We start from the raw sequence: 23,896 nt of genomic DNA, 5'->3' as shown, positions 1-23,896 counted from the left end.
CTGCGACTGGATACGGTTGGTATACTGGTACTGGTACCGGTTGCTTAACCGGAACCGGAACCGGAACAGCCTGTGGAACAAACGAAATCAAACAGTTACCAAGTCATTAAAGATTGTATTCTATGAATGAAAGCGATTCGATGGAACGTGGAACAGTTGAAGTTTGTTTTAACACGCTTCGTGGGAAGATAAGAACAGAAGAAGAAGAAGGAATATTTAAGGGACAAATAAATTCGTTCGTAGATATTATTTTATCGTTATATCTTTGTTTGCGTGATCATTGACGACTTACGTGTGGAATAGGAACCGGGACTGGTTGGCGAACGATTTTCGGGACCATAACAGGCACGCGTTTTTCGATGTAAACTGTACGTGGCATAGGAACTTGCTTCTCCAGGACCACGTGTTTCGTTATGAACACTGGAACGGCCTTTATCAAATTCGATTCATCACCTGGGAAATGTGCCCTATCGCGCGACAAGCCGATATAAAATTTGTCAAACGTACGAAGTAGCAAAAATTGTGAAAGTATAGAAGCAATAGTAGATTATGTAATTACTCTTCGTACCCTAAATCGAAGGCAGGTAATTTAGATCCGTTCCAAGGAGATCCACCTAGCCACAGTAACCCACGGCCGTGAAAATTTGGTTCGCTTTGGAAACTTTGCTCCGCTTCATTTGTAGCCGACGCGTAACCGCAGAGAAGTATCAGGGACAGCTAGAATTCAATGTTCATCGTTTGACTATGTTTTTTAACTCAATTTGAGCTGTTTAAAATTAAAAAAGAAAAAAATTCAGATTAAATAAGATGTTAGTCATTCTTTTAATAATATCAATTTTGGGTAGATTCTATTCTTTCAATAATATTTTTTTATCTTTATTGTAGATGTTTGGTGCGTTCAACGACAGCAATTCACAATGACACTGTTCCCATCAATTTGCCACGTCCAGTTAGCAGAATGTTGCGAATTTCTTGGCGTACTTGGCTCGGATCCAGGGACGATCAAAGAATTGAGATTCAACAGATGCGCTCGAGTTTACTGATCTCTTCCGAACGTTCCAAGTTACTTTTAACCGCACATATCGATAATCAACGAATGAAAATGAAAAATCTCTTTGAAAAGAAGAAGGACGAAAGAAGTGATCAAAGTGTGGAATATTTGACTGCAGTTTGCGCTTGTTAATTGTTCCTTACCGAAATCACCGACATTGCACCTTTGTTCAGAAGATACTGTTCGGTCAGATCGAGAGAATGGTAGCTTTATATATTCGCTTTTTAACCCAATGAACAGTTCCGTCGGTCAGGTTTCCGAGTTTTATAGAATCAGGAACTCAACTTTGTTAATTAAAACTAGTCATGGCTACGTTTGTGCCTTCAGAGAAGAAAGCGATTTAGTTTAACCCAGTAAACAGATCTGTCGGTCAGGTTCTCGAGTTTTATGGAATGAGGAACTCAACTTTGTTAACTGCTAGTCATGACTAGCTTTGTGTTCTCGGAGAAGAAAGTGATTTAGACCTATTAATAACGAGTTTGGTTTATGTTTACCTTACTTGTGGACACGCGTGGATATGCTTTGGATAAGTGCGGTTAAATCTTTGCACCATAGTTGAAATTATGCTTGACTAGAGGTAAATTCATATTTACGTCTCTAATTAATTGTACGCCAGAAATTACTTGAAAAAGGTACGAGTTTACAGTGTTTTTACAATTATTATTTGAACTTAATTACTAGAATAAAAGCTAATAATAGTATTTAACGTTTCATAAATGTACACATTTTCAGGCACATTGTTAAGAAGATAATTGAAGACACCGCTATACTAGTACATCAATGAAAAAGTCTAGTTTATACAAAGTTCGAGATGTTAAATAATGTAGTAACTGTCTGTTCCAATTATAAAATTGCATAATGGCGAATACTTTGTACCTTGAAGGCAACCATCACTGAAGACAACCATAGCAGATCTTTGGATGCTTTCTATGTAATCGTTGGATTAAGCGAGGTACGATTCGTGTCACGTCCTAGACCTAATGAACGCAAACCATTCTACCACTTTTGCAACGCGAAGGTATCGCCTTCGCACAGGTAACGAGATAAATTAGACCCGGCTAGTCTGTTTCTCGCAGCCAGGGGCGGCACGAGCCTTTGTTTCCGCATTGGCCGCATCCGCAAACTTTCTTAACTTTCATTTTCTAATACGTACGAGCCACTTCTAACATCGGACGCTACTCGCCATTCATTATTCATCGCTATGAGCTCCGATGAACGCATAACATGCTCCAACGTGTGTATTATTGGGTTACCTTAATTTGTACCGAACTAACGTAAGCACGTAACATTTCTAACGATACAGTATAACTTCATTTATCGTATTTTCAGCTGCTGAACGCAAATTTCCGAAAGAGCCCTTGAATCACTGCATCCCAGTTAAACTTCCGTGCACCTCAAGTTCTTGGTTGGAATTCATTTTTATTATTTATTAGAGGGTATTTTTAAAAGGAGCCCGTGAATAACTATACTTCAGTTAAACTCCTACATATTTACCAGTTCCTTGATACTTATTGGCTACATTACTTACTTCCATCGAATTTTATATTTAATTCGATTTAAATCACAAGTTATGACTACCTTTAATTGCAAAGATCTATAGAGAGTTTTCGAAGCAATTAGATTTCTTCAGAGATATCCATTTCATTCAGAAAATTCACCATTTGATGATAAATTAAGACTAGAAGAGCTGAGAATTCCTGGAGCAGTGGTCATCAGATCCTTCATCAAGAATATAGAAGAACATCAAGAAACAGTTTAATTAATATTCATCTCGTGCTAGTAAACTTTAGCTTATAAGTTTTAGTTGTCTAAGACGTATTGTACATGGGTTTATAAACTAGTTTTTAGTAATTAGCAAATAAGCTTTAGTTTGTAAGTCTCGATTATATAAGGTGTGTTACATATGGATTTCTAAATATAGTTTATAGCAATTACCTTGTAACAGAACTACTGTACCTTGTAAAAGATATAATAGTTCCAATAAATGTGTAATCATTGTTAATTAATTGTTTAATTATTTAACAACCTGGTCAACAATCCTCTAGAATCCCATTTATGTCCTAGTAATACCTCTTCGGTTATCATGTTCTCCTGATACAAAGTCCGATTTTCAGATTTTTGATCGAAAAATTGGAAATGTATCAGGAGAACATAAGTGGTGAGGAGGTATGCGTGCCACTTCTAGGAAAATGACGTCACTTCCAAGAATCGCTGAAATTCCAGGAATTCTCGATGACGTCATTTCCAAGAAATGGCACTATTCGGATACCTCCTATGACGTCATGTTCTCCTGTTACAAAGTCGATTTTTCAAGATTTTGGTCGAAAAATCGGCAATGTATCAGGAGAACATGACGTCATAGGAGGTATCCGAATAGTGCCATTTCTTGGAAATGACGTCATCGAGAATTCCAGGAATTTCGGCTATTCCTGGAAGTGACGTCATTTTCCTAGAAGTGGCACGCATACCTCCTCACCACTTATGTTCTCCTGTTACAAAGTCGATTTTTCAAGATTTTGGTCGAAAAATCGGCAATGTATCAGGAGAACATGACGTCATAGGAGGTATCCGAGTTTTGCCATTTCCTGGAAATGACGTCATCGAGAATTCCAGGAATTTCGGCTATTCCTGGAAGTGACGTCATTTTCCTAGAAGTGGCACGCATACCTCCTCACCACTTATGTTCTCCTGTTACAAAGTCGATTTTTCAAGATTTTGGTCGAAAAATCGGCAATGTATCAGGAGAACATGACGTCATAGGAGGTATCCGAGTTTTGCCATTTCCTGGAAATGACGTCATCGAGAATTCTTGGAATTTCGGCGATTCCTGGAAGTGACGTCATTTTCCTAGAAGTGGCACGCATACCTCCTCACTACTTATGTTCTCCTGATACAAAGTCGAATTTTCAAGATTTTGGTCGAAAAATCGGCAATGTATCAGGAGAACATGACGTCATAGGAGGTATCCGAGTTTTGCCACTTCTTGGAAATGACGTCATCAAGAATTCCTGGAATTTCGGCGATTCTTGGAAGTGACGTCATTTTCCTAGAAGTGGCACGCATACCTCCTCACTACTTATGTTCTCCTGATACTTTTCCAATTTTCTCGATCGAAAACCCGATTTTTCGACTTTGTATCAGGAGAACATGATATGCAAGGAGGTATCCAAACGTGTCACTTCCTAGAAATGACGTCATCAAGAATTCCAGGAATTTCCGTTAGCTCTTATTATTCTAATTTATGATTATGATGAGGGAAAGGGATGGGTGGAGGGCTTGAGTTGCAGGTAAATGATGAAACTTGTTGAATTGCACTTAAATAATTGATTTATTTAACTTAATTAGTACAATATACAGTAAATTACAATTAAACTCTATTTTACAATAGTAGATTCTACTTCTAATACAATGCTTTTCTTTTTGCTATTATATCTAAGTATTATATTATATTATATTATATTATAGCTTATTGTACTGGATAATATAATAATCAGCTTAAAAGTAATATATAACAATACAATATTAATAACATAATGTGCTGTTCCTCTTCTTCTGTTCCTTTTCCTTTTTCCTCTTCTTCCTCGTTCTCCACTTGCTTCTTAACCAAATAATTTGAATGATATCATCCAAAAGGACCAAGAAGTAGAAAGAAGTTCAGGTAGCAGCCATTTATTGCCACAGTAATACTTAACGAATTTTAATTTGTCATTTTTGTGCATATCCGAGTGACGCAAAACATTTTCCCGACAGCGTGCAGATGCTCTAAAGCACTTTTCACGCTTACGCAAAAGCAGCATTGGTATTCCTCGCTTGGGCGTTCGAAACCATGCTTCCGCCGCGGTGCTTAGGAAAAAAAATAACGAAACTGTCGTGCAGCCGCATAACTCGGCCGCTACGGAAGCATGTCACGAATGGACGCATCGGTATTCTTATTAATTTGAATGTTCACGTAGGCAATTTTCACCTACGCTCGTAACTCGCCTATCTGAACGATCTCGAAGACGATAGCCGTCACGCAAAACGGACGCTCTAACATGCGAATGACAGATGATACCACTCTCATTGTCTTATGCACCCATGCTACGGAACGCACCTAGAAGCGTCCGTTTAGGTGCACCAATGAAAAGCGGTCACGACCGCTATTTGGCCATCACCCAGGATTGGTAGCAGCGAAAGTCCATTGAGTTCGACTAAGACAACGACAATAGTTCTTCCTACTATGATGTATCATCGGTAGATGCCCTATAAATACTTATGGGGGTCACCTATAGTGAGCAAACTCAGTTTTTCTTCAGCGTTGTAGCTGTCAGTTAGGACTTGGGCGCCTCCCACGTATTCAGAATGAAGTTTATCTTGGTACTGTCTATTGTGTCGATTACTTTTTTACCGCGTTAAATGACTTACCTAATTGTTTAAATTTTCTGGTAGTTAAATTGTTATTTCTTTCTTTGATAGTGAGACTATTGTGATGAAATTAGTTTGCACATCAGTGTTATTTGGTACAAGAAGAGAGGACTTGATTGTCAGTGACACGTTGATCGATTAGATTTTTCGTTTTATACTAACAGTGAAGTGCCTTTGTATGCTTTTACTTATTGTACGCTGTAGTGTAATTTATTCGTTCAATTTACTTTTTAAGTTTAATTGTTAATTATATACAAATAACAGTTATCCTGTTTTAGAAATATAAACTGGTGTTCTATAATAATATTATAACAATAAGATAGTAATCCAGTAAAGCAACTACTTGTGGCAAGAGATGTCAAAATAAATTGATCGAATATTGTACACCAGCTTGTAATGTAAATTTTTTGGCCTGTTCACAGGTTTTGTCACTGTTCCTGGCGGTGAGTGCAGCAATCACTGTTGACAAAAACGAGAAGAATAAGATCGTGGCTCTAAAGAAGCACGATAAAAGAGGACTCCTGAATTTGGAATATGGTTTACCGCCTGAGCATGCACACATTCATCCTGAACCAGCACCCGTCTACGAAGGTCCTGTCCCGGAAGTACATGGACATTACGAGTCCGCAATAGCGCCAGTGCCACCTCCGTTACCGGCACCTATAGCACATCCTGCACGTTAGTATACTTTCTATTCCATAAGTGTTATCTATTCTATCAATGAATGCTCATAGTGATGCTAAATACTGTTTCAACTCCCTGAAATTAATTGCTTCAAATCCGTTTGTTAGTCGCAACTGCTCGAAGATGAATAAGTTTTATCATTTCTTAAAGTTGAACCTAAAAAAATTTATTTATTCTCGCAGCAGGCTATTTAATTTCAAAGAATATATGTACGAGCGTCAAATATAGAGTTAATCTTATTAAGTACCTGTCTAGAGAAATGTTATTACGAGAAACTTCTTTTACCACCCAAAATTCTTGACACAGCTACACTACACTAATTTGTATTACTCAAGGCTACCTTCAAAACGATGAATGGCATTACTAACGATTTTTCTTTTTATAATTCCGATACACGTTTCGACTATTAGTCAAGAGTAATTAATTAGTAACAGGAATTTCTCCTCGACGTATGCTTGAACGGTTTGGGACGTGAAACCTGAATTAGGAAAATAAGACACTGTTATTACATAAATTAAATTTAGATTGGGTAATAGGGTTGTACAGAGAAGTTCTCACCACTGCAGACACTTCCCACATCGTCGACGTTCTAAGTGCTTCACAATAGTTAAGAATTAATCGACACGAATAGCAACGACTGGCACACGCCAGTCAACTTCGTAATCTACAACGTTCATAGCAACTATTCGTTCGACATTTAAATTGACGCATAACAGGTGCAACATTACACCTGGCGCCGATACGACCTTCACCTCTAAAGAAGCATGCAAACTTTCGTTTAACCCTTTCGTGGCTAACAAGACACATACGCTTCCTCTGAATATTCAAGCCCTGGCCGATACTGTGCTATAACATAAATATAAAATTTAAATTGAACATTTCCTTTTGGACAGATGCAGTCGCGGTGGCAGTGCCACAGCCAGTGCCCCATCCGTTTCCAGTAGCAGTGCCACAGCCCGTTCCCCATGCGGTACCAGTCGCGGTTCCACTAACCAAACACGTGGCGATTCCAGTTCCGGTTGATCGAGCGGTCCCTGTGCCAGTCGATCGACCTGTTCCTGTGCCATTCGCGGTTCCTGTTCCAAAGCCGTATCCAGTCCACGTGGAGAAGATCGTGCACGTCGACAGACCAGTGCCTGTGCCCATTGAGAAGCACATCCACGTGCCAGTGGATCGACCGGTGGCTGTTCCAGTTCCGGTGCCGAAACCGTACCCTGTCCCCTTCGAGAAGGTGGTCCACGTGGACAGACCTTACCCAGTTCACGTAGCAGTACCGTATCACGTTCCTAAGCCTTACCCTGTACCAGTTGCTGTTCATGCTCGCAAGTCACATGGCTGGTTCAAATAAGATTTTATTGGGGGCGTTTCTTGCTAAGTGTGGACGGTAGAACTGCTGGAAATTATGTACGATATTGTTTGAGAGTTTAAAGTCATTGTACTGATTAAAATAACAGACAGGTAAGTATTATGGCAACCTTTTATATGGAGCAGCTGGTTGATTAAATTGTCAGGATCAGTTGAGAATTGATTGGTACTGAATGATGTGATAAACTAGTTGTTTTGATTGCTCTTGCGGTTCTCTCGTTGGAAATGTAATTTGTTGTGGTATTCTTTGGCTAACTGTTTTCCAAAATGTTGTTATTACTGGTCCGTTTTAAGGATGCATGGTTACTAGACGGTGGCTAACGATGCTCGCAGCGTTTACTTGAAGCAGTTGCTACTCTGTTTAAGTTCTGTAGAAAAGAAGAGATTATTGGTGTAGCTAAATTGCAAGATTGTGCACTGACATTGCCAAGGATTTTTGTATCAACGTATTTTTTATATTTTACTTGTAATTGTACAAATAAGTATTAATAAAGATCTTTGTTGAGAACTATTATTGTCTTCTGTAGCTTTAAATACATTCAGCGTAATGTTGCATCATTGACGTGTAGAATTTAAATGGATCGTTGTAAAGTCACGCCTAAGTATGCCTCCGTGTAAAAAAAATACTTACACACATCGCGTTATACTTAAAGGTCAACTTTCCAACCGATTGTACTCCATACATTCTTAATCAGCATGCATCAGTCATAAATTATAACAGCTTCTTCTTGTCTAATGAAATGTAATTGAATATTCATCGCTTTCAGTTACCCCTGAAATATTTGTTAGAGCATAATCTAAGTGGATAGCCATTAGCGATATTAGCGAGCTTTCCACAAACGTTCGTTCACGAATGCATTATTATCATTAGTGATTCAGCGTAATTGTGACAGATCCTACTCCAAAGATAATTACAGTATCTTGACTTATTAGTTACGAAACACTGTGTTTTTTCATTTTTTTCTCTTCTTACTTTCAACAACAATATTTCTGTTACGAAACGTGTAACTTAAATGTCCCCGATGATGATCGACACGACTGTAATCGGTAGAGTTTCTTTCCATATTTTCCACGAATTATTTCGTACACGTAAAGATTTTTGCTGATGATACCGTGGTAATTGCTTGTTTTGAAGTATGGATTGAAATAAAGTTCATAAATACAGATTGTTGTCACTAGATATTTAAAATTATGCTGTAAAAAGAAATATTAAATAAGTAGCATACTACTCATATTCTTTTCACACAAAATGTCTAACAAATGCCTATAGAATATCATGTACCAGTTGCCTATAGAATACTCATATTTAATACATTCTTCTACACCTTGACGCTCGATAGGCGTTACACTTGACACCAAACGCGTAGCGTCTACAGAATAAATCTATAACACCCTATAAGCGACAGACAAAAGAATTACACCCTCCATCGTTTAAATTTACTATACGTACCAAGCATAAAAAATATAAATCCTCGAGAGATTTTAATTCATCGATTTTGCGAGGAGATCTCCGTTAATGCGTGATGAAAGCATTGAAAATGAAGCGTGGACCCTTTACATCGATCATAAAGTGTTGACCCAAAGTGAAAGAAGAAGAAATTGAACATGAAGGCCTCAACGATGAAACTTAGACACTTCATATCTGATATCTTTGAAGAAGAATCATTTAAAAGAAATGAGAAGAACGAGAAATAATCGCGTTGAACATAAATACAACAAAAGCTCGCGCATAGGCAGCGGAGGAACGAACGATACGTGGTGACGTTGGAGTGGACACGTATTGGTCACGGAGTTGGCTTCCGAGGCGGTCAGTCCTTTGGCGCGAACACTCCAAGATCGACGTCCCAGGACGAGGGAGCCGTTGAACCTTGTGTTTCCGTTTCGATCAACCATCGGCGTCGTACCTGCGGGTTCGAAAGTTTTAAGGTGTGAGAAACGAAAAAACGCGACGAACCCTTTCGTCGAAAGTTGAACAGTGATAAAGGACCGACGAGTAACGCGAGGAAAAGTAGGAAGAGCGTTCTTTCCGAGCATAAAATGGATATTTATTATAGTTAGCGTGCAATCGATCGTTTGCTGAGTTGAAACGGGCAGGATTTTTGAAAGAATGCGTTCCAAGCGCCTAGTGCAGAATGTGGTTGCTTACTTTTTCCGTCGATCCATCGATCTTACACTGTACCCGTCGCTTTTGGGCCTACTGTCTTTTTTAACTACCGGACGAAAGCTTCGTGAAACGTTACGTTCTTCTTCAGCTGGATGCAAGGTTCCCAGAATTTCATAAAGACCGCCGCGTTTCATTTGCAACGATTTTCAATTGAACTTTTGGACTTTCCACCTCGTCCAAGGGATATTTCGACGCGAATTTTATTCTCTTCCTTCATTATTAGTTGATTGAAGATTTTTATTTTGATTCTGTTTGTTTCTTCTTTAAAGAGTGAGAGTATCGAATAGTGTAAACTGTTTACCTTTACCTTGGAAAGCTTGCTGATTTTATGTTTATAACATTTTGAAACTCCCATGCGTCTGCAAAAGTTACTTGCATGCATTTGTGTCGTAATTACTGTTGCACTATACTTCGCTGAGTTTGGATTATATGGAACAATATATTCGTCTTCAGAGTTGTCGTTTTCCGTGGAATTATCGAACTGTATTTTCTTCCACTATTGTTGCGTTCTAAATTCTTAACACAAAACATTTAAGACATATTTCGTTCAATAAAACGATCTATAATAATGAGAGATGATCGAGCTGACACCAAGAATTGTGGTTTTTCTAGTGCGTTACCATGAAGCCGATGAAGCCGAAGAAATTGGGAATCATTGGTGGCTCGTTACTGGGCTTTGGAGTTCTGTTCTGTGCGATCGTTTTTCCTCCGTTTTTAAGGTCGCAGATCAAAAAGGTAAGTGGCGTATCTAAAAATGCAATCGCTTGCCGCACGCCTAAATTTAATTCCCATCTGGTGCGTCTTCTCATTCTTTTCTTCACCACCTACAAAACATTGAAACTTTATTACAAAAGATGTGAGGACTAACGAAATCATTTCAAAATAAATAATTCAAAGGGAGGTCGACTGGGCATTACACTCTTTAAAGCCCCTTTAGTAAGGGGCTTTAAAGTAATTAGTAATGCGTTTACATTCTACATACAGTCATCCACAGGGATGCATTTCAAATGCATTCTAGTGGGTTGATCCTTATCTTGTAATTTCGATTAAAACAGACACTTGCGCTCGTCGTTCCTTTAATTATCATTAACGTTACTTTCGAATTAGCATAATTGTATCTGTTTTATCATATCATTACTTCAATATTAAAATTATGCATCCCTTTTTAACATTTTTCTTTTATGTCTTTTCAAACTAAGAATATATAATGAAAAGGGACGCGTATACCTGTATAAAGACGATGTATGAATGTTAGGAATTAAGAGTTTTAAACAAAGGATGGAAAAGAAGAAAAACACGTCGATGACGTGGCGATAAACTGTAAAATACGATGAGACGGCATTACGCTCCATGACTACAATCCTTCATTCATTATTTTATTGAGTATTGAAGTTTTATTCGAGAAATACTGAATTCCTCTATTATTTCATTTTTTCTTAAAACTTTTTCCATGTACTATAACTTTTAAACTTTAAGTGAGACTATAACGGTAATCTGTAAGCGTTTCTATTTGCAGTATATGAATCCATTATGCATGCGCGTGGACAAACTTCGAAATTCATTTTACGAAGCTAACAATTTCTCCGAAAAAAATATTTTATATCTCTCAGTGTCGTGCTAAAACAACGTTATTTGTTCAGGCATTTTTTAAAAATGTTAATTGGATTTCGTTTAAATGTTAAATGTCAATAGCAAGTGGCGTTGAAAGAAGGCTCCGAGATGCGTGAACTGTGGGCAAAATTCCCGCTGCCGTTGGATTTCAAGATTTATTTGTTCAACGTGACGAACCCTGCCGACATCACCGCAGGGGCGAAACCAATAGTTCAAGAAGTAGGACCGTTTTTCTACGAGTAAGTATTTTGGTATTTTGGTATCGTCTCATTCTTTAAACATTTCCTTTGAACAGAAACAATAATTAGAAATACTCGATACACTTAGCGAATATAAGGAGAAAGTCGATCTCGTTGATCGAGAAGAAGACGACAGCCTGGAGTACAGTTTAAAGGCGACATGGTACTTCAATCCATCGCGGAGCAATGGGTTAACAGGCGAAGAAGAGCTGGTCGTTCCTCATATTCTTATCCTGAGTATAGTGAAGCTCACCCTGATTGAGCAACCAGCTGCTATGGGTGTTGTCAGTGAGTGTTGCTTTCATCCTTTCTGGCACTGTTGCACTTTCGTGCTTTCGAGGGGGGGCGTTAAATCGAACCTTTCTTCGTTTCGATCAAAAGTGAAGGCCGGCTTGGCCTTAGCTGGGAATACCTAAGAATTCTGATGCGGTCAAATGAAACAGGGTCGGGAGGAGCGTTCTGCTTATAGCTGACAATAAGCTACTTACCCACGCTTTTGACGAACGATTCCATTGATTTGCGTAACACTTCCTTCAGACTATCGTACGTTTCTCCTCTTTTCTTACACCTTTCCTTCTATTCATTTTATCCCGTGCAGTTTTTTTTTAGCACTTTTACACAGCATCGATCATGCATCTAATGGATTGATCAGTATACTGCAAATGTATGGAAATTCATATTTTTATAACTATAACTAAAGAAGGAGAAATTACGCAGTGTACTTACTTAAGCTTCTCTGAAGTTTCCTACATTAGTTTGAAAGAGGATAAAATAGTGTAATTATAGAATGAAATGAATCGATCAAAATTGCTATTCGCAGATAAAGCTGTCGACAGTATTTTCAAGAAGCCAGGTTCCATATTTGTCAGAGCTAAAGCAAGGGAAATACTTTTCGATGGTTTGCCCATTGATTGCACCGTGAAGGATTTCGCTGGGAGTGCGATTTGCAGCGTTTTAAAAGAAAAGGCTGACTCTTTGGTGCCCAATGGCGAGAACCGTTACTTATTCTCCCTTTTTGGCGATGTACGTACACATACGTTATTATTTGTACTCCTCTAAATTGTATATTGTTATTTCTTCCTTCTTTCCTTCTTCTGTAATACTTGTAAAGTATGTACACAGGCATATTATGTACATACTTACGTTTTAGTACCATTCAGTCAATTCCACGGAATCTTTCTTATTCAAGTAACTTCTTTACACAAAAACTGAAGGTGCAAAGCGTCCATATAATATTCATCTAACATATGTCTCGCGTCTCTTCTGTAGAAAAACGGCACCGTCCTTCCGCAACGTATACGAGTCTTACGTGGAATAAAGAACTACGAGGACTTGGGTCGAGTGATCGAGTTAGACGGTAAACCAGAGCTAGACATTTGGGGCGAGGGTACTTGCAACGAATTCAACGGCACGGATTCGACGATCTTTCCGCCGTTCCGTACAGAAAAGGACGACATCGTCTCCTTTTCTCCGGATATTTGCAGAAGCTTGGGTGCTCGTTTCGTTCACAGGAGTAAAGTCAAAGGTGAAGTCTCTAGAAATAAATTTTAGTAATGAATAAATGTTAAAAGCGTCGGATTTCTTATATAATCTCTTATTTTATATCCATATTTGATATTTTACCTGAATATATTTCTATTTTATACAATTGCATTTGTAGGAGTGGACGCGTTCCATTATAAAGCTGACTTTGGAGATATGAGTACCAATCCCATGGAGAAATGTTACTGTCCCACACCAGATACTTGTTTATCGAAAAATCTGATGGATTTAGGTAAGTGCCTAGGCGCTCCGCTTGTCGGGTCTCTGCCTCATTTGCTTGGAGCTGAAGAAAAGTATCTGCAAATGATCGATGGACTGCACCCTAACGAGGCAAGTGTTTCTTTCTTCCTGTGTTCTTTCTAACGAGAAAATTCATATTCTTATAAACGCAAGCAATGATATAAAACTTAATACTTAAGTAAAAAGTGTTCTCGCACGAGCACGTTTAAATTATGAATAATAAAAAAAGGATTCACACATATTCTTCTCGCAGGAGGAACACGATATTTCCATGGACTTCGAACCAATGACAGCTACTCCACTAAGCGCGCACAAGAGGCTGCAATTTAATATGTTCCTTCACAAGGTTGAAAAGTTCAAATTGATGAAGAATTTCCCAGAGTGCTTGTTCCCATTATTCTGGGTCGAGGAAGGGATTCTGCTTGATGATGAATTTGTGAAAAAAGTCAAAGTCGTGTTTAAAACGATAAGTATCGTCGGGTGAGTGGCTTCTTCTTTTAGTAAATTTCAGTTGATGAAACGTCTCAGTGATTATTCTGAATCCCCAAAGCATATCTCCTATACTATTTCCCTATATAAATCTGGGTTTATGTATACTGGCATATTTGAAAAATATGAATTTCTGTAATTGTTGAAGAATTCTGAAGTGGGTGACGATAGTGAGCGGCACTTGCGTCAGCGGAGCAGCTGCCGCAATGTTTTTCAAGAACAGGGAGAAGGGTTCGATGGACGTAACAAAAGTTACCCCGCAGTCGCAGAGTGCGAAAGAGGACGAGCAAAAGAAGTGGCCTAATCAGATGACTATCAGCACGATACAGAGTGCAGCGGTGCCGCCTAATCTCGATGGGAATTAAAAACTTGATTCCTGCAGAATGTTTTTATCTATCCTAACGGGACTGGACTGAACGAAGTACATTTCTTCACAAACAACAAATTTCAAAGTTGCTCAACCGAATATGCTTCTTCTTTATGCTAAAAACTATTCAGTATGGAAGATAACACTTATCAATGAAATTGTTCCCAATATGAGTGAAGAACTATATGTATAGATATGTATATTTCTTGTTTGTTTAATTCTAGTAATTTTAAAAAGATCACTGAATTATTGTGATGTTATATATATATTTAATATGTTTATTTATTCTTTTGTTATATATATACTAAAGGCTTACAGAAAAAATACAAAAAAGCATAAAATAAGTGATTCAGAAGATGTTCACTTTTACGAAAAAAATATTTACTACTATATATTTTATCGCACTTATTATCTCCTGGATTAAAAATGAATGTAAATATTTTTAGCATTCTTTACATATATAAGTCGTAACGTATTGTATGCATAAGCTGTAGTCACTTAAAATGTGCAATTTATGCGAATATACAAGCACATTGTCCTATTTTTCTTATCAAAAATGATAAAACTTTAATCTAGCTTAATTATTTTGATTATAAAAATTTTTATAGCGATGATAGTTAATTCATTATGCTATTGAAATAATTATTTATTTATCTATAATTATATTTATTTAAACTGTATATTATTCTTATAGGCAACTGTTTGTATTGAACGTTAAAAAGTTTCCTGTAACTCATCACAGGATCGAGACTCGTACACTTTGATTTTTCACATTGCAAAATTAACGTATTGGAAATTTGTTTTAATATATATTACATACTGTTAAATGGTCTTTTATCGTTTGTTCTTAACTGTTATTGTTAGTATAATTATTTTAAGTTAGAACATACCAAATTGTACTTAAATTGTAAGTTATATTGTAATAGCAAATTAATAATATTTTCTAATAAAATATTCTCAACTGCTCATTATTTATTACGTACCAACAACTATCTAAATGAATTTGAACTTCGACCTAACTAGAAGATACAACTCAAACTTTTTCAATTCACATACTTCGTTTTATATAGTCCCATAACTAATTTCTTAATAAAATAATCTACGCAAATACCAATACAGATGACTTCCGTATAACGCACTGATTGTGTCTCTAAAAATTGACAAACTATACGAATCGCGCTATATGAAACTAAGCTAATACAAAAGAGACGATTGAGTTCCAAATGCTATATAAAATTATTCTTATGGTTTCAGTAATCGAATGGTCGTGTTACAAATGTTAAGTCATCGACAAGTATCAAAGCTTTTGGTCAGTTTGTGAAGACTGCATTGTACCTGAAAATCTCCATAATTAATCAAACACTCTTACCGTATATTAGCAGAACCGTGTTATAGGAATGACGTATTATACCAGAGATACCCCAATTCTTTAGCTGTGCAAGATCCAGACCGTATTCCAATAATCTGCTGTACAGAGATGCCTCTATATACTCCAAACAGATGTGACCAGACGTTTTTCACCCTAGTGGTTTCCTAGTTGCATTTTTCATCCCAGAATCGTTTCTACAAAGTAACACATTTTTATAGGCACTTCTGTACTCAGAACTCATCACCACGTAGACCACAGGGTTTATACAAGTGGTCAGATAAATCAATACGTATCCCGCGATATTCAGTCCCCTCCAATCGATCGTGTCTTTGAAAGTCTTTGTAACAGTAATCGGTAGATAACAAATAAGAAACGACGAGAATATCACCAAAATCATCTTCAATAGCTTCTTGTCTTTGTTGCTCATTCTTGGCGGAGCATCTGGGTTCTTGCATCTTCTGACGCTCCTGAATTTCGACTCCCTACGAAATATGGTGGGCCTCCGTTTCGTCGATCGTTCTGGTGTATTCGATCTCGAACTGTCCAGTCTGTCGCTACCCGTGGTCGTCTTCAAGTTCAATTTCTGGATCCAAAGAGTCGACTCGATTATGAACGAGGCTCTGCTGGTCATCCTCTCGAGCCTATTTCGAGCGTTTGCGGAACCTTTCCCAGCTGAGTCCTTGTTCTTCCGATCACTGTTCGGTAAGATAGTTTCTGCCGCCTCTAAATCATCCACGTACGGTATGTCGTCTATTTTTATTTCCATGCTAGATCTTGCTTTATCACAGACCTCGACCACCTTTGGGATCGATAACTGATGATGATTCTTTTTACAATCTCCTGTTTTATCCCGTTTTATTTGTTCTTTGTCTTTCTTGTTTTCTTCTTTTTCCTGCTTGGTAGAATTTTGTTCCCACGAGGGCTGTTCAGATAAAGATTCTTCCAGCACAGATCTTGAAGGGCTAGGCGAACCATCAAGACGATTTGGCACAGTAATCGCGCATTTTGAGGAAAAGTTCGCACATAGGACACTTGCTGCGCAACTGGAGCCTAAGACCGACAATTCTTCTTCTTCTTCCTCGTCTTCTTCTTCTTCTTCTTCTTCTTCTTCTGGGTTTCTAGGTGATACGGATCGTCTCTGTAACAAAGTAAAATGTGATAAATGTAATTTAATGTTTCATATCGACTCCTACAAATGTCGCAATAAAAATGTTTATACATTGGTAGCCGATTACCTCGTGGTTAGGCTCGATGATATCAATATTGGCAGCTGCTTTTCGTTTTCTACTTTTATGAGCCGTTTTCCGAACGATGTAAAAGATTCTTGCATAGCAGACAACAATTGCGATGCAAGGTATTAAAAAGGCAACAACGAAAAGGAATTCCTTTGGACTTCGACCATTTACGTCTCGCAGAATCGAACAGGAACCGATAGCTACATCCAATCCAAAACGGCCCCATCTTCCGAACCATGTCACGATGAGGAAACCAAACGCAATGATCCATGTGCTTAGAACCATTGGCACTAAGTACTTCGGTTTGTACAATCTAATAATAAATAGTGTAAGTTGATATTTTCATTGCTTGAATCCATTTGAGATTAGTATCTCGCTGATTACTAAATTAGATATAACTTTGCAATTGCTAGAATCTTTAGAGTCTCTTCTATTTATTACTTTTTAAAAAATATGGTTTATTTTTTTATATTTCTTTAATAATTAGGAGATATTTAAGTTGTTTACCTAGGATAGATTCTTGGATGACCTATCATAATGTAACGATTAAACGTAATTGCCAAGATCGTGAACAGGCTCACAGCTACCAAACCATATCGCAACAAAGGGAACAGTCGACATAAAAGTGCCCCGTGGTGCCAAGAACTGTGCCAGAATGTGGACATTGCGAGCGGAAGATTGAAGCAGCAGAACATTAAATCGGAGATGGAGAGATTAATTATGAAGATTGCAGTGGCGTTCCTTAACTGTAAAATATAAAACAGTTACATGAATTTATAACGTAATTACTAAAATGTATATGCATAAAACACTTATTTTAAATATTTTATAATTAATTGTCTACTCCTGAGTAATGATAACTTGTACGGTACCGAGTACAGACATGTAAGCACGGTTGCCTACCAACAGGATCATGTATAATATTTTTCCAAATTTACTGACAATTGCGCGAAATAGAATAAAGGAATCATGTTAATCTCTTGTAAATTACATTGTAGTTTCTTACACGAATCATAAAACAGTTAATTAAATACGAGTAATTTGAAATATTGCGAGTAAAGTGGCAAAGTGTGTGCTCGTGAACAGCGAGAAACAGCACGGCGTGAATTTATATCGTAACAGTAAAAGTCAAGAGAATTTGTTGTCGAAAACGGTAGCGAAATGAAAATTTTCGCAGCGGTAGATTTACCGTTAAACGATAAAACAGTGGCGATGTTATATTTCTTCCTGGTTTAATTCTAGTTCATTGATTGCATCAACCGTCGAAATTGGCACGGATATGTTCGCGGGACCACGGAACTTATGAAAACACCTTTCCGCGTTCGTGTACACGATCTGCGTATACGCGATCGTTTCCAAACTTATAACAAACCGTGCCGATGACCTTCCGATCATTGCCTCGATTCGCTGTTCATCGGTTTCCACTTGTTTCAGAATAAGATACGGCTGCGGGGTACTGGAAAAACGGACAGAAATTCATGAGAGAAAATTGAGAGCAAGCAAAACGAAAGTAAATGCAAAATATAATTTGGAAAAATATTTTACAAGTACTTATGAGAAGAACTACTTAAACCTACTCAGTAATTTCCAAATGTTGATAGACTATCCATGTTTATAATACTGTAAGAACAGTACTATGGTGTGGTATTAGAATAGTACCTATTACATAATATTATAGCACAAGTATTGGTATCATTGAACATACGATTGACTTTGAAGTATGAATCACACAATTTCTTCGCCATAGTCGTCACACAGTGCTATTTAATTTTGTCTAGGAAATTCTAAATGATGAATAATGGATTTTCTAGCTACGCTGAGAATATAATCAACAGAAAAGTTTTATAGTCAATTCAAGGCTTGCTACTGACTCAAAATAAATCGCGTATGCATCTCGCGTTGTAAAATCGTCTCCTACATAAATCGAGGGAACGCGAAGAAAGGGAAACGTTTATATGCGCAGCGAGGAGTTATCGTCGCGTCGAAACGCCTTATCTGTCTATCGAGCCAGCTTGGTAAATAGACTTTCTCAACAGATAAATATCGGGATGTTTGTAAATTACATGTACATCCTGCGAATGGCCCGTAAAGTCGATAAATTTCGCGCTTGCCAAAAATATCAAGCCCCGTAAACGTTCGTTTTCCTGAAATTTATTGAGTTTACTACTATAATATTATATTAGTTTCATATTAAATAACTAAATATACCATTTTCCGGATAGAATGAAATATTATACGACAAGTATGTTGATGAGAAATGTTTTCAGGGCGTAATAATAATAGTTATTAGCTCTGTTTGTAATTAAATACGTATGAGAATGTACCACACATGTAGAGACATAAAATATCTTTTTGTGACATGAAAGTGAACGATTTCAAATGTTTTCCTAAGAATATACTGTTCAAACAAAAAATGAAATATGGAAGAATGAAATATTGCATGTTCACGTTACGACTTTCTTTCATAAATCGTTTATAGGTCCTTTCATAAATCATCAAAGTATTTTCGTTTAGAACTTCCTTCAGCTCCGTTTACAATGGATTTGCAGAAAAGTTTGGTGAAATTTTATATAGTTGCTATTGTCTTAAAACGAGATCCGAGGTGAACCACTTATTAACGTAGCCGGTCTAGAATTGAATGCCATGAAGCAGAGCATGCTAGAAACTCGAGCAACCGCAACGCGTAATGTGTCCCATTCCACGTAACAAATTTTGTTATTTTGGAATTCCTAGATTTATCACAATTCTGTGCAATTGCCCCTGCATATAAAACACACACAACTGTATGAAAATATCTTTGTAAATATTCCTTTATCCGATAATGTAACTAATAATAAAATAATAAGTAATTAAGTAAGTTACACTATTGTACTTGTTTTACCATTTGCATACTGGTCGATTAGGTCCAACTGTATTAAATTTCATATCATTTAGTGGTACTTTCTTGTGCTTATAAACACTTGATACTGTAAAAATAAAATATTAAGTGATAAAAATATAATATAGTATGTAAATGTAAAATAAAAAGCAATACAATGACTATAAAAGCATTTTACGTACTGATTAGATCCAAATGTATCAAACTACTGTTTAGTAGTACATATTAATAAGCTTATAAAATTGGATACCGTACAAAGTAAAGTCTAGAATCCTCATTGAAAAGTAGCTAATTAAAGAATGCATGTATTGTGCTAACACTTCAACTACTGGTTTAGCAGCTTATTTATCAGATCAGCAGCCCCATCGTATGGAAAGGGAAAAAGTAAGCGTGTGAATTAAAAAATAAATAAACAGGGAGAAAATGTCAAAGTGTGTCACCGTCATCGTGCGCTGACCTTTCTGCTGCGAAAGAGGGCGATGATGGTGAACAGATTCCCTGGGATGCCAACCAGCATGAAGAGTATGCAGCAGCCGGCAGCGAAGTGCAATAACCACCGGGGGTAACCGTCGAAAAGGACAACCGATCCCGGATCCCTGAGGACCTCCTGGATTTTCTCCTCTCTGCCATTGTGATCGCTCTCGTTGCTCGCCATCCAGTACTCCATCTGCGGACAGCATTGTGGATAGGTGTCGTTTTGCACAGGAGCGTAAAAACTGGACGCTCTCGTCTGACGCAGTAGCGGGTAAACATAAAATTACTTAATGAATTACAAAAACCATTATACGAATGCGTCCATTAAAACTGATGGTAATTTCTCACATGACTGTACATGTACAGTGGCTATAAAATTTCTGTGCAAAGTGTGTCGTTAATTTTATCAATAGGACTTCTTGATAGTTCTGTTATGATTAATATTTTTAGGTCAGCGTATGTTTGATATAAATTGATAGCAATTAGCAAAAGCCGCTCCCAAGATAGCAACAAGATCGAATGTACACGATATCAAATCGAATAGAGCATGTTATTTGCGAAACGTGCCTATTTGTTCATGGCAAGCCCATCTCATTCGCATATCTTCCAACGTTTTTATTATTAATACATAGATTGTATTCAACTGATACGTGTTTCTACATTACATAGAAACGCGCTAGTTATCGTTTGATATCAAGATCAAATATAAGGTCCCTGGTATTCGGATAATCCTGAGTTACATTTTGTATTTATTTAGACTGATAATAAATCGTTAAAACATTATTTGTGATATAATTATTTATCTTTCTCATTATCAATTTAAAATGTTCACCTTTTAAAGTATTTTTGCAGTCCGATATTTCATTAGAGTAATAATAGATAATCAAAATTTGACTGCAGCTGCAGTTTTCGGACGCGTATCTAAAAAGCTGACGAAATCGAAATAATGTCAACTTCGTTTTACGTAATTAGACTTGTCCCGTCTCCCTTTTCCTTTCCTTCGTCTTTTCCCGTTTTCGCTACATACATTTATTCATTTCTTTTTTCCCCGTCCATCGACGGTTTCACTTTCCTTATTTCGCACGCATTGAGAAAATGCAACGACGGCCGCGCTTTTTTTTCTCTCAGCTGGCCACCGAAGAGGAAGAGAGAGAAATCTATTTTCGCCACTCGAGACGATAAACTCTTTCAACTGAGAGTAAACTTTACCGGTCAGATTTCTATCTTCTGTCTGAATCCTGTTCTTAAAACATTGCACGATCCACGGAAAAGCTTTTCGAGAACAATTTTTTCAACCAGCAACAAAAAAGAGCGTCTGCTTGGGAAACTAGTTTCAATTTTAGGAAACGTGTTTTCTCTGAATCCGGTTGGTTATAAAATGTCGACATTTACGCGCCGTCCGTAAATTTAGTGCCATTTTGCGCCTCAGAAACGCGAAACTAGAAGATAAATATCTTTCATTAGTAAATATTGTGGTATCATTTTGTATTTCATCTGCGTGTTTTAACGCGACTAAAGTATATGTTTCACATTTTAGGCATAGCTTAAATTGTGAAAAGAAAAATAGATTTAAATAAGTTTAGAATAGATTTAACAGAATGTTACATTCTCTCGGCAATATAAATGATTTCCATATTCTAAAATTGTATTTCACATAGATCTCTTCGACTATATATCTCTTATGTATATACATTTGGCAAATATTTATGTAGCACCTCAATCAGTGTGAATGGACAAATTCGTGTCTTATCAGTCGGTTCGCCTATCGTGTACTATTATCGTCGTATAGTACAACCCTTCTATTCACATAAATCCTCGACTAGAATCGACAGGAAGAGTACTCACCTTCGCAGTAAATAGACGCTGTCGTTACTGAGTTCATTGATGCGCAGCATTTATGGAACTTTACATGAACACGATCATACACGTATTTTGCTCGAAAGTTTTAAATCATTTCTATAGCGAATCATGTCTTCGAACTTGGCACTCTTCTCAATTTTCATCTGGATCTTAGGATTATCCTCCTTGATGGAACATTTAACTGAACTGTGCTACAAATGTAATTACTGTCCACGTTTATCGTTGGGATGTGACTCTTTTCCATGTTCATATATCCTATTGTATTCTGTCTAATCCGAATGCATCCTGTGTCACCAGTTAATCACTTTAGAACCACTGCTGAAATAAAAAAAAATTATATTGTATAAAATTTAGACACAGAAAAATAAATTTGTTTGATACTACAATTAATTTGTGCAATCAAAGCTTAACAAAATCTATCACCAGAGACTAAAAGTATGAATGCGATGGACAATAACGAAGAATCTTGCTTCTGTCGATACAAATCCCGCGAAACTCACGAAGCAACTAACCGATCTGTAAACTGGACCACCGAATTCGCTTCCACAGATGAGTTTTCTGGATCCTAATAGAGCGCAAGCGTGGGGTTAGTGTCCTTCACGGACAAGAGTACCGCACAAGAATCTATTTTATCGAGTTCCAACAGAACTTCCCTAGTTTATGTAATGGAGTGTACACAAAGTTAACTATGTTTGACGAGTGACCGACACGTAATTCTTCGGTATTACCTTCTTTACACTCTGTGAGATATTAACTGGTCCATTTAACTCCTCGTTTTAACGTATTAAGTTGGAAATTTAATTTCCTTAATCTGTATCACGTCACAGATAATAACTATTTTATATATTACACTCCTTTTTCTAAGTTCATCTAGGGAGCAGTTATATCTTCAGTATTCTACTTTGTTGCTTGTTTGTTATACCTAATAAAATAGTTGCAATTATCAGTTATTTTATAAATGACAAGATAGAGAATTAAAAAATGTCTTTCGTCCTGGTGTTAACTGATCTTACAACTGACTTTAAAGGCGATGAACTTTGAATCAGTAAATGGTAGCTATTAACGAGATTTCCTCGTGAATTACAACGGTCTCCTTCAATCTCAAGTTGCCGTTAACAAATCCGAGGGCGGTAAGACGTCAACAGTGAAATCAGTGAACGCTGGACAAACGATGTTTAACGTGCCACGTTGTGGAGGCGTCGGTGCTTAACATAATGGTACATCTCGGCTCTTGGTAAGCGCAATTATACCATTATAAAATTTCCGTGAATCTGAGCAAATGTTTCTTTCGCGTACGAAATACAAACGATTCTTTGCGGACGGAATTTAATGTATTCATTTAATAAACTAATTTACGTAGAAATTTTACGAATTTTAAGAACATGAATATTCTCCAAAAGAAAAGTACAATTTGATAAGTAGTTACTGAGTGATTGTCAATTCAATTTATATCCAATATCACATATATTAATTCATAGAAGAGTTAATCTTAATCCTAAATTGAAAATAATCGTAGGCACATTAACTAGAGATAGGGGTGTATGTGTTTCAACTGCGGCAGATGAACATTTTTTCTGTTATGGTCCAAGATTAAAAGTTCTACGTAAATCCTGTACAGGAGACTTTCGTTACGTGAGACATTACAAATCACGCTATCCTTATTTGTAAGGAAGCTCCCGACTGTAGGCTTAAACCGTGATTACGCGCGTGCACGCGGTGAAGAGTGATTTATATAAACGTCTCGCTATCCTCGATGCTTACACTTAAAGCACCTACGCTTGATTTGAACCACGCGTTCCGTCCGCTGAAAAACATGACGGTCCCTCTACATCCTTTTTAAAAATAATTACATTTGGTTGTCCAGGCTACGGTGCACCGTAGCAAAAGGGGGAGAAAGCAGATGGGTACGAGCGGCCGTAACGGA

The 23,896-nt window shown here is 37.2% G+C and overlaps 3 protein-coding genes and 1 long non-coding RNA gene across 5 annotated transcripts; 2 read left to right on the top strand and 2 right to left on the bottom strand.

The window, feature by feature from the left end:
- Nucleotides 1-5,305: 5,305 nt before the first annotated feature.
- Nucleotides 5,306-7,525, top strand: LOC143424764 (uncharacterized). The gene is made up of 3 exons (XM_076897028.1): nt 5,306-5,407; nt 5,878-6,133; nt 7,033-7,525. Exons 1-3 carry the CDS (start codon nt 5,393-5,395, stop codon nt 7,485-7,487), a joined length of 726 nt encoding a protein of 241 aa, XP_076753143.1. The 5' UTR covers nt 5,306-5,392; the 3' UTR covers nt 7,488-7,525.
- Nucleotides 7,526-9,235: 1,710 nt separating this feature from the next.
- LOC143424759 (uncharacterized) lies at nt 9,236-10,075 on the bottom strand. The gene is made up of 2 exons (XR_013101970.1): nt 9,976-10,075; nt 9,236-9,408 (listed from the first exon to the last, which is right to left on the bottom strand). It is a non-coding gene; the product is annotated as an uncharacterized LOC143424759 (long non-coding RNA).
- On the top strand, nt 9,422-14,154 carry LOC143424689 (sensory neuron membrane protein 1). Its single transcript, XM_076896929.1, has 9 exons — nt 9,422-9,430; nt 10,281-10,403; nt 11,361-11,518; nt 11,607-11,806; nt 12,339-12,541; nt 12,788-13,043; nt 13,179-13,390; nt 13,554-13,780; nt 13,938-14,154. Exons 2-9 carry the CDS (start codon nt 10,290-10,292, stop codon nt 14,152-14,154), a joined length of 1,587 nt encoding a protein of 528 aa, XP_076753044.1. The 5' UTR covers nt 9,422-9,430; nt 10,281-10,289.
- A 1,313-nt stretch (nt 14,155-15,467) lies between these two features.
- On the bottom strand, nt 15,468-22,675 carry LOC143424682 (G-protein coupled receptor moody). 2 transcript variants are annotated; one of them, XM_076896916.1, is made up of 7 exons: nt 22,485-22,675; nt 21,958-22,287; nt 21,322-21,551; nt 20,096-20,305; nt 17,268-17,506; nt 16,761-17,073; nt 15,468-16,663 (listed from the first exon to the last, which is right to left on the bottom strand). In XM_076896916.1, exons 4-7 carry the CDS (start codon nt 20,303-20,305, stop codon nt 15,674-15,676), a joined length of 1,752 nt encoding a protein of 583 aa, XP_076753031.1. In that variant the 5' UTR covers nt 21,322-21,551; nt 21,958-22,287; nt 22,485-22,675; the 3' UTR covers nt 15,468-15,673. The 2 variants fall into 2 exon arrangements, with proteins under 2 accessions (XP_076753031.1, XP_076753032.1); XM_076896917.1 differs by lacking the exon at nt 21,322-21,551 and having other exon boundaries at nt 21,958-22,290.
- Between the last annotated feature and the right edge of the window lie 1,221 nt (nt 22,676-23,896).

This window comes from Xylocopa sonorina, chromosome 6, assembly GCF_050948175.1.
Source record: "Xylocopa sonorina isolate GNS202 chromosome 6, iyXylSono1_principal, whole genome shotgun sequence".
Taxonomy (NCBI): domain Eukaryota; kingdom Metazoa; phylum Arthropoda; class Insecta; order Hymenoptera; family Apidae; genus Xylocopa; species Xylocopa sonorina.
Note: the sequence above shows the minus strand (reverse complement) of the source record. Positions and strands in the feature narration are given on the sequence as shown.